Source organism: Chiloscyllium plagiosum, chromosome 8 (genome assembly GCF_004010195.1).
Source record: "Chiloscyllium plagiosum isolate BGI_BamShark_2017 chromosome 8, ASM401019v2, whole genome shotgun sequence".
NCBI classification, from domain to species: Eukaryota; Metazoa; Chordata; class Chondrichthyes; order Orectolobiformes; family Hemiscylliidae; genus Chiloscyllium; species Chiloscyllium plagiosum.
Window position 1 is genome coordinate 104,100,623 of NC_057717.1, and position 13,184 is coordinate 104,113,806.

Below are 13,184 nucleotides of genomic sequence, written 5' to 3' on the forward strand. Positions count from 1 at the left end.
AGTTAAAGTGTTCAGCCACGGGGCTGCTTGGCACACCCTCCTCATTCCTGAAGAAGGGCTTATGCCCGAAACGTCGATTCTCCTGTTCCTTTGATGCTGCCTGACCTGCTGCGCTTTTCCAGCAACACATTTGTAAGCTCTGATCTCCAGCATCTGCAGTCCTCACTTTCTCCTAGTTGCTTCTAATAGAGTGTCATGCTTCACGCGGTCCAAGGTAAGGTGGAGTCTGAGGGGTTCAGACCTCAGGCTGTTTCCCTGGATACAGCCATGAGATAATGAGCACGTTTCTTCAAGGCACCCTGACTGTGAGACAGGGCCACACAGCAGTCACCCCCGCGGGCCTGGGGAGTGGGGGTGGTGGAGGCAGGGTGTGGTTTGAAGGACCGCGTTTACCCCATCGGCTTATTGTTTCGGTTCTCAGAACGTGGACTTGGCGTATCTGGCCAAAATAACGCACGGCTTCTCGGGGGCTGACCTGACTGAGATCTGCCAGAGGGCCTGTAAGCTTGCCATCAGAGAGGCCATCGAGGCGGAGATTAAACGGGAACAGGAGCACCAAACTAACCCAGACGTAGCCATGGTGAGTGGCCGGGTACAAACCCCAACCCCCCCCCCCCCCCCGTGGGCATATGAAACAGTCCGTTCAGCACAGGCCCATCCAATACCGGGCTTTCCCATCTCTGGTGGAACTGTGCATTTCCATCTTGCGGGGAGGTTATCAACGGGTGTGGAATTGAACACTAAGTACAGAGCCCTTGTGTTTAGGTAGTGCCTCCATCTCAAAACGTTACTTCACTGGAGTGTTTTCCAACTAAATTCAACACCAGGTCTTAACAGAGATGAAGGGACATGTGACCTGGAGCTTGGCCAGAGAGAGGATTTAAGGAGTATCTTAAAAAGAGGAGAGAGAGGGGTGTTAAGGAGAGATTTCTATGGTCGTCCACAAGATGGTGGCTGCTGCATTTGTTGACCTTCCGCGCTGCTGAAGCCACTGTTCTCCATGTGGTGTAGGAACACACAGTGCTGTGTGGGGGTGGGGGTGGGAGGGGGTGGGGTGGTGAGGGGGGGGGTCGGGGGGGGCGGGGGAGGAGGTGGTGAGGGGGTGAGGTGAGGGGGTATTTCAGGATTCTGACCCAGTGACACTGAAGGAACAACAGTACATTTCCACGAGAGAGGGTGGCATTCCCAATTCCATTTCTTGGAGATTTTTGATGTTATTTATTTATGGAGGTGGGGGCCTGAATTTATTGCCCGTCCCTAATTGCCCTTGAAGGTGGTGGGATGCTAGTGCAGCCCGATACTCAGCCAATAAAAGTCTCGTCTGTGGTGTGACAGTGAGATGTAGGCCCATGGTTGCTCCCGCCATGTTGGTTGCCCACGCTGGGCCGAGCTCGGGTCTGATGTTGATCCCTCCTTTCCCCGCTCCCTCTCCGAGCAGGAAGATGACTACGATCCTGTCCCCGAGATTCGCCGTGACCACTTTGAGGAGGCCATGAGGTTCGGTCGCCGCTCAGTCAGTGACAACGACATCAGGAAATATGAAATGTTTGCGCAGACACTGCAACAGAGCAGAGGCTTCGGGAACTTCAGGTCAGTCTTTGATAGCAGCATGCGATGGGTTGAAGGGCCTTTCCTGCACTGCATTGATGTAGTGCCATTTTGTGCACACAGTGTGTTCCAAAGCCAATGGCTGTTTGCTTTTCCATTTGAAGTTGAATTTCCTGCTGTAATGAAGGAGACAGGGGAGCGAGCTCCCACAGTCAGCACTGACGTCAAGGTGAGGGGTAAACACTAGCCAGCACTCAAGGGAGAACTCCCACCCATGTTAGGGCAGGCAGAGCCTCCATTTAACATCTCCAACAAAAGACAATAGGTCCAACAGCACAGCACTCCCTCCGACAGTGTGGCACTCCCTCAGCACTGACCCTCCGACAGTGTGGCACTCCCTCAGCACTGACCCTCCGACAGTGCGGCACTCCCTCAGCACTGACCCTCTGACAGTGCGGCACTCCCTCAGCACTGACCCTCTGACAGTGCGGCACTCCCTCAGGATCATACCAACTGTGCCTGCTCAGAGCTTCTGCTCCATTCCTTGGAGAGAGTAGTGCTGGTGTTTGAGCACATGGCATTGTGATGTAACCGAGACTGCTATGTTCACTGAGCCATTGGTTTGTGCCTCTGGCCTTGACCCATTCAGTCTGTGTCTAGTTTCAGAATGCTCATCATCACTGTCTGATGCAGTCAGTGTTGTACATCTGCATTCAAAACCAGAAAGCGTAGGAGAAACGCAGCAGGTCTGGCTGCATCTGTGGAGCGAGAGAGAGAAAAACAGAATTAACTTTTCAGTTCCACTGACCCTTCCTCTGCAGAACTGGCCCCTATCCATTGAGGACTTTGGCGCTGGTGGCACTCGGAGTATCATCTCCGATTGCATGGTCCCGGTCTTGTGAATCCAAGCTCGATGGTGGGAAAGCCCATGAGTGGTGCAAAGTCCTTGACACGAAGATCAGTTCTCAGGAAGGGTCACTGGATCCGAAACATTACCTCTGTTTTTTTCTCTCTCTCTGCAAAGATGTTGCCAGACCTGCTGGGTTTCTCCAGCACTTTCTGCTTTGGTCTCTGACATTAATACTATTCTGAATCTAAGAATACGTGCTGAATGAATCCCCCCCATATTGTGATAATTCCAGTACTTTTCCGGATGCACAGAAAAATACATTAAAAACATCTCCGGGTGGCTCTGTGTTCACTCCGTAAAAGAATAGTTCCCATAGACAATCAAAGTCCCTTCCAGTGAAAACAGCCAGGCCACGCTCAGACAACAACACACCAGGACTAAAGACCCTATACCCATCATGTGCAAGACTAAGGTAATTTACAAGATTCCATGCAAAAGCTCCATGAGATACTATCTCGGACAAACAGGCAGACAACTAGTATTCCGCATCTACAAACACCAACTAGCCACTGAATGCCGTGAGCAGCTGTCCCTAGTGGCCACACACACAGATGACAAGGACCACAAACTGGACTGGGACAACACAATGATCAAAGACAGAGAGTAGCCGGAGAATTTCTAGAACCATGGCCATCATCCACGACGCTATCAACAAGCACATAGACCTAGACCCAATATACCAGCCACTACAATGAACAACCAGAAACTGCAGGACTGGAACCAAATAAACTCCAGGTGACACAGTACAGTAGTGCCACACAGGAGCCTCCAAAGCATTGAGGATGTCACCTAGACAGGGGATAAAATGTCTGCAGATTAACTTCCCACCTCGGCGAACATACCCACAACTATGGCAATCATCACCCGAGCAACAAACCTTCACGCAAACATTGGAAAATAAACAAAGTACTGGGGAAACTCAGCAGCTCTGGTCACATCTGCAGAGAGAGAAACAGAGTTATCATGTCATGTACAATAATATGATTCTTTGGATCTGAAGATGGCTGGAAATGATGGTGTTCATGTTGTTGACAAAGGTGCAGGAGGAACAAGTGGAACAGATGCTTAGTGCACCCTGAGCAAAATACAAAGGAAGAGAGTGCTAATGTGAATAGAGGAGAGACGTGGCTGCAAAACAGATGTTAATAATGAGTGAATAGTCAGAAATACATCAGCTTTACTGAGAGCAAATCCATGCAAACAAGACATGGGGTAGAAAAAGCTAGGGACAGAAAACTAAGGACACCATTCATGATTTGACATTGTTGAACTTAAGTCCTGAAGACTGTAAAGTACTGAGGTGGAAAATGAATTGGTGTTCCTCCAGCTGAATCCCCCCCATATTGTGATAATTCCAGTACTTTTCCGGATGCACAGAAAAATACATTAAAAACATCTCCGGGTGGCTCTGTGTTCACTCCGTAAAAGAATAGTTCCCATAGACAATCAAAGTCCCTTCCAGTGAAAACAGCCAGGCCACGCTCAGACAACAACACACCAGGACTAAAGACCCTATACCCATCATGTGCAAGACTAAGGTAATTTACAAGATTCCATGCAAAAGCTCCATGAGATACTATCTCGGACAAACAGGCAGACAACTAGTATTCCGCATCTACAAACACCAACTAGCCACTGAATGCCGTGAGCAGCTGTCCCTAGTGGCCACACACACAGATGACAAGGACCACAAACTGGACTGGGACAACACAATGATCAAAGACAGAGAGTAGCCGGAGAATTTCTAGAACCATGGCCATCATCCACGACGCTATCAACAAGCACATAGACCTAGACCCAATATACCAGCCACTACAATGAACAACCAGAAACTGCAGGACTGCAACCAAATAAACTCCAGGTGACACAGTACAGTAGTGCCACACAGGAGCCTCCACAGTATTGAGGATGTCACCTAGACAGGGGATAAAATGTCTGCAGATTAACTTCCCACCTCGGCGAACATACCCACAACTATGGCAGCCAGGCCTATTCACATGTATTGTTCTACCTTGTTTCAATTTCTCATTGCCATGACAACGAACCCTTACTGGTCTGGTTTGAAGATATCATTTTAATGTACATGTAGATTGTCAAAGCACTGGCTGGACAATGCAATAACATGTTCAAGAGGGATTTTCAAAAGTTGATGGGATTGTTGTTTGCAGCTGTCCTGGAGAAATAATGTTGTAATATTATGGACATCACTATTATCTCTATTATACATGAGTCATTAGTAATAAACCATCACATGCAGGGATACATCCTCTGGAAACAAAAGGGACGTGTCCAAGCCTTGCACTTTGATTTATCCAGAAGCTTGGGGAACCTTTGGTTCCTGATTGGTTGAGGTGTTGCCATGGAGAAAGCAGTCCAAATTAAGCCAACCAGTTAGCACCCTTGTTTCTCCTGTGGTTAAACTACTGCGCTGGTTTGAAATTTGGCATGTGTCCTGATGAGGGCAAGAGGAAAAGATCTAGCGACCCATCTAGTCTTTTCCAGCAATGTTCCTAATCTTTCCCAAATTCCCATCCATTTCCTTTCCTCTTTCAGGTTTCCGTCCAGCAATCCGAGTGGCGGCCAGGGGAGCGGTGACGGAGGGAGTGGAGGGAACTTGTATCGCGAAGAGGGGGATGACGATCTCTACAACTGAGCAGCGGGGTTCAGAGGTCAAAGACTTACAGGGTCATGGTCTGGGGAAGGCAGCCTTTGCACACTGCCAAGGGAAGACCTGTTAGCTTTCACCCTCGCTGGAAAGTGACACGCTATTTGTGGATTCTGCATTCACTCCCGCTTTTTTTTTTGAACTCTGACCCCACGTTCTCAAGGCTCGGTTTTGGCAGGCATGACCCGGTACCCTGTACAGGTACACCGGGAGTAAACATGCCTGTCCTTCGCCGTGGTTACTGTGTGGGCATTGAGTGCATGCATGTGTGGGTTTGTGTATATATAAAGGTACGTGTGTGAGTGCGAGTTCAGCCCTGTACATTATGACTGCTATCCATTCAGATGCGGGCAAGATAGCTCAGTTTTTCACAATGTGACTAAACCGAACCAAAGGCCTGGTCCCTGGAGACAGAAAAAGACCTTTTCTGCTTTATTAGGTATGAGTCAGAGAGTTATACAGCACAGAAACAGACCCTTCGATCCAATGTGTCCATGCCGAACACAATTCCAAACCTTGTTTTACAGAGTTTGGTATTCTCGAAAGAATTTCAGTGGTCAACATTGAGGGAAAAGCTGCGATCTGAGTTGTGTCTCTAATCCCAACATCTCATCCAGCTCGATTTCTGACCGTCTTAGAATTCATTTTGGTGGCCAGCCATGTACTACAAACTGAAATATATTGTCTGAGACGAGGAACAGGGTGGGTGTCTGGGGGCCTGATAAAAAGGGTCTCACTCACCAACCTCGCAGACCTTCTGGGTAAAGATCAGGTATAATCTTTCTGACCTATATTTTGCTGTCTCCAATCCCAACTCCAAACCGTTCAGATTGAAAATCTTCATCCTTGTGTCCACATCCGTTCATCCCCTTGAGAAGATCAATGTCTGTGACTTCCCTCTGCCCTACAATTGACCCTCTTGCATTGTGTCACCTTGACAGCCTCCACTGGGCCTGGGATGTGCTACTCAATAGGCCCCAGGCCTCAGTGTAAGTTAGGCCTGTCAACTGGGAGTGTGGCTAACGCTCCAACTCAGAGTGCCCCAGACTGTTTAGCAAGTTGGGCTTACAGTCCAGGCTGTAGCTGTGATGGGGACAGTGTAGGATCCACGCAACAAAAATAAGGGTTTAACTTGAACTTTCTCTGGACATGTTCTTATTTCAAAGAGATGTTGCGATGAGGACATTTGATTGGGTAAGGGAATACGTCGATGATGAACTGTGCCTTCCCGCTGGAGAACACACTGTGGAGGTGGTCATGTAACCCCCATCTCCAGGCCTGGGTTTATGACCGTGATTCCAATCCACCTGGACAAATATATCTCTTTCTGTCCCTCTCTGTGTTCCTGTCTGTGTGTGTCTCTCTCTCTCTCTCTCTCTGTCTGACTCTCTGTCCGTTTCTGTCCCTCTCTGTCTGTCTCTTTGTCTCACTCTCCCCTTCTCTTTGTCATTGTCTATCTGTCCTTCCCTCTCTCCCAGCCTTTCTTTCCCTCTCTGTCTCTCTCCCTCTCTTTCCATTTCTGCTCCTCTCTGTCTTTGCCTATCTCTGTGTCTCCCTCTCTCAGTCAGTGTCACTCTCTCACACATGTACTCTCTCTCTTTCTCTGGCGAAAGTTGTCCAAGTGCAGATTGTTGATCGAACGAGTCAGAATTGTGATGTCTGACAGTGTGTCGCATGTTTTGCCAGATTGAGGTGGACTTTCCTATTCTGTCATAATCAGATGACGTTGTACACACTTATAAAATCTAGAAGTCACTTCCTGCTGTAACGTGTCAGAGAAAAGGAAAAGCTTATCTGCTGTGAATTTAAAATGGACAATAAAGGTGCTGAACTTTAATTCCATTAAAGTCTTCCAGAAACACACCAGTCCTTCATCCCTCTCTCCGTCTCTGTGAGAGAGTCGATGGCTGTGGGAGTACAGGGGAAGCTCAGACTCTGGTCGCTAGTCTAATTCAGGCAGTGGGTCCTGATCAGTACCAGGGAGAGTATTCCAATCAAATTCAACCAACATCATCATGGCCAAATCCAATTCATTTCTCTCACCTCACACACCTCTCCTCCTCCACCCCCGTCTTTCCCCAACCGACCGACTCCCACAGCTACCGAGATTACACCTCCTCCCACCCTGCCCCCTGTAAAAACGCCATCCCATATTCCCAATTCCTCTGCCTCCGCCGCATCTGCTCCCAGGAGGACCAGTTCCAATACTGAACAACCCAGATGGCCTCCTCCTTCAAAGACCGCAAATTCCCCTCCGAAGTGGTCAACGACACTCTCCACCACATCTCCTCCACTTCCTGCACCTCCGCCCTAAACCCCGCCCCTCCAATCGCCACCAGGACAGAACCCCACTGGTCCTCACCTTCCACCCACTAACCTCCGGATACATCGTATCATCCTCCGTCATTTCCACCACCTCCAAACAGACCCCACCACCAGGGATATATTTCCTTCCCCACCCCTATCAGCGTTCCGGAGAGACTATTCCCTCCGCGACTCCCTTGTCAGGTCCACACCCCTCACCAACCCAACCTCCACTCCTGGCACCTTCTCCTGCAACCGCAAGAAGTGCAAAACTTGCGCCCACACCTCCCCCCTCACCTCCCTCCAAGGCCCCAAGGGATCCTTCCATATCCATCACAAATTCACCTGCACCTCCATTTACTGTATCCGTTGCACCCGATGTGGTCTCCTCTACATTGGGGAGACAGGCCACCTACTTGCGGAACGTTTCAGGGAACACCTCTGGGACACCTGCACCAACCAACCCAACCGTCCCGTGGGTGAACACTTTAACTCCCCCTCCCACTCCGCCAAGGACATACAGGTCCTTGGCCTCCTCCATCGCCAGACAATGACCACACGACGCCTGGAGGAAGAGCGCCTCATCTTCCGCCTAGGAACCCTCCAACCACACGGGATGAATGTAGATTTCTCCAGCTTCCTCATTTCCCCTCCCCCCACCTTATCTCAGTCCCAACTCCCGGATTCAGCACCGCTCTCTTGACCTGCAATCTTCTTCCCAATCTCTCTGCCCCTACCCCCTCTCCGGCCTATCACCCTCACCTCCTTCCACCTATCGTATTCCCAGTGCCCCTCCCCCAAATCCCCTCCCCCCCTACCTTTTATCTTAGCCCGCGTGGCACACCAGCCTCATTCCTGAAGAAGGGCTTAAGCCCGAAACGTCAATTCTCCTGCTCCTCGGATGCTGCCTGGCCTGCTATATTTTTCCAGCATCACATTTTTTAACAAATATTTACAAGAAACTAGAAGTTGAAGTAACTTTAGAAAGTATCCTACATTAATTTTCTTTTAAAAGTTGTACAAAGTAAAAGCTGAAACAGACTATGAAAGAGAGAACATTTTTCAACCTTTAGAATCCATGTAAACTTCCCTATCAGTCCCTATATATTTTCAACAAATCCTTTGCAAATTTATTTTTCCCCAAACTTAAAATGAGTATCTCCTGTTTATTAATGCAATTTATCTTATAGGGGATAAATAAGCCACCCTCTTAAAACACAAATGATCATTAAATAAGGATAAGGGTTTGTCAAACGTAAATATTTGACGAGAACCAGTAAACTTTCCTTTGCAAAGTCTAGAAACTGAAAACAAAAATAAAATATTTCAGAGGTGGCAGACTGGGAAATCTTAAAATGTGTAACAAAAAATGTTTGGATGACATTTAAAAGAAATAGGAAGTTATAATATTTTGAATTTCGTCAAAACTAACCCTTTTCGTGTTTTTTTTTAAAGGAAACATTATTAAGTTGAATTCCTGCAGAAGCAACATTTTTCCTAGTATAGTAATGATACTGAAAATCTTGTAAAGTTTGTTTTGCTTACGATTGCTCGAAGCCACGTCTGCCTGGACTCCTATCTCCGCCTTGTGTCTCCTGTTCAAATATCAACACAGGCGCGCGCTCCCGATGAGCTTCGCGGACACGCGCACCAGGCAGCTTTCAAATCAGAAAAGGCGCGCGTTACCAGGGCGACAGTGCACGCGCCCCGAACCGAACTGCCTCTCTTTCCCTCCCTCCACAAAAGGGTTGAGGTCATGAGTGGAAATTTAGGTTAAAACTGAGATTGGGTGTTTAGATTAAACTGGGAATGTGATTGGGAGTCTAAATTAGTTTGGGTCTGAGATTGGGGTGAGGGTTGGGAAATTACATCAATTTGGTAAGGAGACTGGCAATTTAGCTTAGTTCGGAAATGATGTTGGGGCCAATGTTGTGATCTTAGATTGAATTTGGAATGATATTGGATTGGATTGGGAATTGTACTTGGGTTATGATTGACAATTTAGATCAAATTGATTTGTGATTTGGTCGGCAATTGGGACTGGGATTTGGAATTGGACGATTTTGGTGTTAAATGAGAGTTATATTCAGATGGTATTTTGATATTTGGTAAGGTTGTGATGGCATTGGACAAATTTCATTTTTAAACTACCTCAAATCCAGAATGTCATGTTTGAAGTGGGGTATTGATGGAGTCACCCCAAAGTGCTTCGCAACAGTATTATTGAACAGAATTTAACACTGAGCTAAGTACCAAAACCTGCTGTATGGGACAACTTCGTGTTCAAACCAGAATTTTCAGAAACACAAAAGTGGAAGCAAACACTGTTACACAATAATGTGGCCAAATACATTAGATCACTGCAGGGAGAGAATGAAAGTTGCTGATGGTTATTAGTGCAATTGGATGATATCAACCCTCCTAGAACCAGCTATTATGGAGCTCTCTATATTAGTAAAAAAAACAAGTGATTTACTGCTTCACATACTTATGCCCAAAATTTCAACCTGCCTCATTTGCAAAGTCGATGTGGGATTTGCATTTGTGTGGACATGTGTTCTCATATTCAAGGTCCTTGGATAAACCCCCACAAAGTCAAGAAGCAGCAATGTGATTTTCTGCACCCACAGTTTCTACCCTGCACACTAGGCATGAGCAGATGGAGCTGACCTCCCTTAGAATTTCAAACAGCCTTGACATTTGAAATATAATGAGAAAAATGCTGGAAAGAGTCTTGAAGAGGGCAAAGCAGAATTAAGATTTCAGATTGATGCTTCCTCTTCAGCCTTGAGGTTTGTTGGACTGGGTCGTGAATATGCTCTGAAAGAACAGTTTTTAAAGTCTTAAGGATTGATGTTAAGGTAACTTTAGGTGAAGTGTGCTGGGGGGAGGTTCCTGTGGACTGGTGTAGACAAGTTCGACTGGTTTCTGTGTAAATTTGTTGGAAGCCAGTGACTGATCCTATGATTCTTCTTTGTTGCTTTGCTATTACTATAGCAATCTGAGACTGTTTGTTACAGTTCAAAACAAAACTGTGCCTCGAATATTAAACCTAGTTTGTTCATGTGGCTGTATGTATGTCATTTCATTCATATTGTCTAATCTTCCTTATACATAGGGGTGGCATGGTGGCTCAGTGGTTAGCACTGCTGCCTCACAGTGCCACAGACCCTAGTTCGATTCCATCCCTCGGGGTGGCTGCCTGTGTGGAGTTTGCACATTCCCCCTGTATTGCTCCATGTTTTCTCCCACAGTCCAAAGATGTACAGGTTAGGGTGGATTGACCATGGTAAATTCCCAGGGATGTGCAGGCTAGGTGGGTTCACCATGGCAAATGCAGGGATAGGGCGGGGGTGGTTGGGACTGCTGTTCAGAGGGTTGGTGTGAACTTGATGGGCTGAATGGCCTGTCTCCACGCCGTAGAGATTCAATGATTATACGATCCGCACTCTGTGAAGTATTTCTTAACATGTTGGTGGAATGCATCCTGGTTTGTTCTAATCACATTCTCACCAAAGAAATGTACTTTTTTAAAAATGTTAATGGATATATCTTCAAACTTCAAACTGAGAGTTCTATATTTTAAATTAGCGTAAGCAGAAACATAGAATGGTTACAGAATGGAAGGAGGACACTCAGCTCATCATACCTCTGCTAGCCCTCTGCTAGATCAGTTTAGGTAGTCCCACTTGGCTGTCATTTCCCTGTATTCCTGCAAATAATTTCCTATTTGGGTGATTATCAAACTTCCTCTTTAGTCACAACTGAATTGGCCTCTACTATGCCCCCAGGTAGAGTGCTCCAGATCCTGACCATTCTCTGCATAAAAAAGGATTCTTCCTCATATCACTGTTAGTTTATTTGACATGCATCTTTAATGCAGAAGGAAAGAAGACTTACTGTTTGAGAGCATCATTCTGCAAAAGGGTCAAAAGTCACACAAAAGCCAATTTGTGCTGCAAGATCCCACACACTTCACCGAAATAAATTACCAGTCAGTCTGTCTTGGTTGTGCTGAATACTTGTCAGGATATTGTAAGCAATCCCCATGTGAAATATTCATGTGCTAAGATTGCCATACATGCTATGATAAGAGGGAGGGGAGAGGACGTACCCAATGCTACCCTCACCCTAATGGCCACCTTGGTGTGTGGCTGCATCAAGTTGTGTGCAGACCCTCAGTGCACAATACCAAGTCTCACTACGTACTGATGTTCTACCTGTCCCCGGTGCTGCGAGGCATGGACCTGGCCCCGCTGCCGCAGAATGCTCCAAGTAGTTGGACCGTTCTGTATCTGGAGAAATTTGACCACAGTCTGCCATAGCATCCTTGAGAGCCTGTGGGAAAAGGAGATGGCGGATCCTGTTGTGTGGTTCCCTGAGCAGATGGACAAAGTTATTTAGCAGAAAGCCTCATCACCAGAACTTTGTAATAAGCTCTATGGCATTGCTTGGCTAGTGGTAAGAAGGGCGCTAACCTGTGAGATCCTTCACAGACTCCCAGACTGGGTGCACTACCGCATGCTTCCCTCGAAGTTGGGTGGTGGGTGGCATTGAGAGAGTGACTTTGCAAAAGAAATCTGGAGAAAGATGCAATGGGTTTTGTCAAGGTTCGGACCAAGCAGCTCTGTGACATAGGACTCTGTGTTTTACGGTCTGTTCCCCAAGACACACATTGAGACAAACATCGACTGGGCATGGAGGACCATCAACTCGGTGAATGACACTCTTTAATTTGCCTAAAACCTGTTGGTCTTCCAGAGGTCCTCCAGACCAAGTGTTGCAGACAGGCACATTCCAAGGTCCAGGACTACGTGCTGACCATGCACTAATGCTTGAGGCAGCTGCCGCCAAGGTGCAGCAGGGAAAGACCACTGTCTGAAGGCTTCCTGCTGAAGGTAAATGGGAGTCCATTCAGTTATCTGACCCTCCTGATGCCTCAAATGCATGTAAATACCGTCTGGTTTAAGTAAGAGATGCCTTTGATTTGTTTGGACAGAGTTAAACTTCAATGTTTGTTTCCTTGATATGCTACTGTACAGGATCAAACTGCATTTGTGCATTTGAAATATATAAAATATATTTTGAAATAAAAAAGAGTAAATAATTTGATTGCTGGAGTGATTCTTTCCAAAATTATTTTCTAAATTAGCAAGATACAATTCTAGACTTCTGCTAGAACAACAGGTTCCCTGCTCAATTTCTTTGTTGCTGAATATCCCCCTGAGATTTCCATTCTACAACGTCTGATTTCAAAATCAATTTTGGTAATTTTTATTTCTTCCTGGGATTGAAATTTGGTCTCTCTTAAAATGCCAAGTGGTAAAAAGTACTGTGATGAGTGCGAATCCATTATGTGCAAATTGTTCATTTTTAAAGGCACATTTTCTGCCATTCCGATCTGGCAATCAGCTTTCAGCTGTGTGTTGGTCAGTACATATAATGGATGTATCTGATAGTGGATGGTGTGCTCTGTGTAACCTACACGTGTTTGTGAATCATTCACCTGATTCCACACATCATTCACAGATGTCACATTTCCAATGTCAGCGTTTCCTCACAGAGGCGGTGAAATCTTTGAAAAGAAAAGGAAGACAGTTTTCTCTCAAGAGGTGTGAGTGTCATTGGCTGGGCTAGTATTCATTGCACATTCTTGGTTGCAATAAGATTTGGAGCCATTTGCAACATCAGGTCTACTCCATCATTCGATCATGGCTAATATGTTTCCCAGCTACAGTCACCTGCCTTGTCTGTGTA

General features: G+C 46.6%; 1 protein-coding gene across 1 annotated transcript in view; it reads left to right on the forward strand.

Moving 5' to 3' along the window:
* The window catches only part of LOC122552381 (transitional endoplasmic reticulum ATPase-like), a 28,746-nt gene extending 21,781 nt beyond the window's left edge, over positions 1 to 6,965 (forward strand). Inside the window, exons 7-9 of the mRNA XM_043695131.1 lie at positions 380 to 580; positions 1,439 to 1,590; positions 5,012 to 6,965. Of these exons, the coding sequence (XP_043551066.1) occupies positions 380 to 580; positions 1,439 to 1,590; positions 5,012 to 5,111 (453 nt within the window). The 3' untranslated portion in view covers positions 5,112 to 6,965. The remainder of the gene's footprint in view (positions 1 to 379; positions 581 to 1,438; positions 1,591 to 5,011) is intronic.
* Positions 6,966 to 13,184: the final 6,219 nt, after the last annotated feature.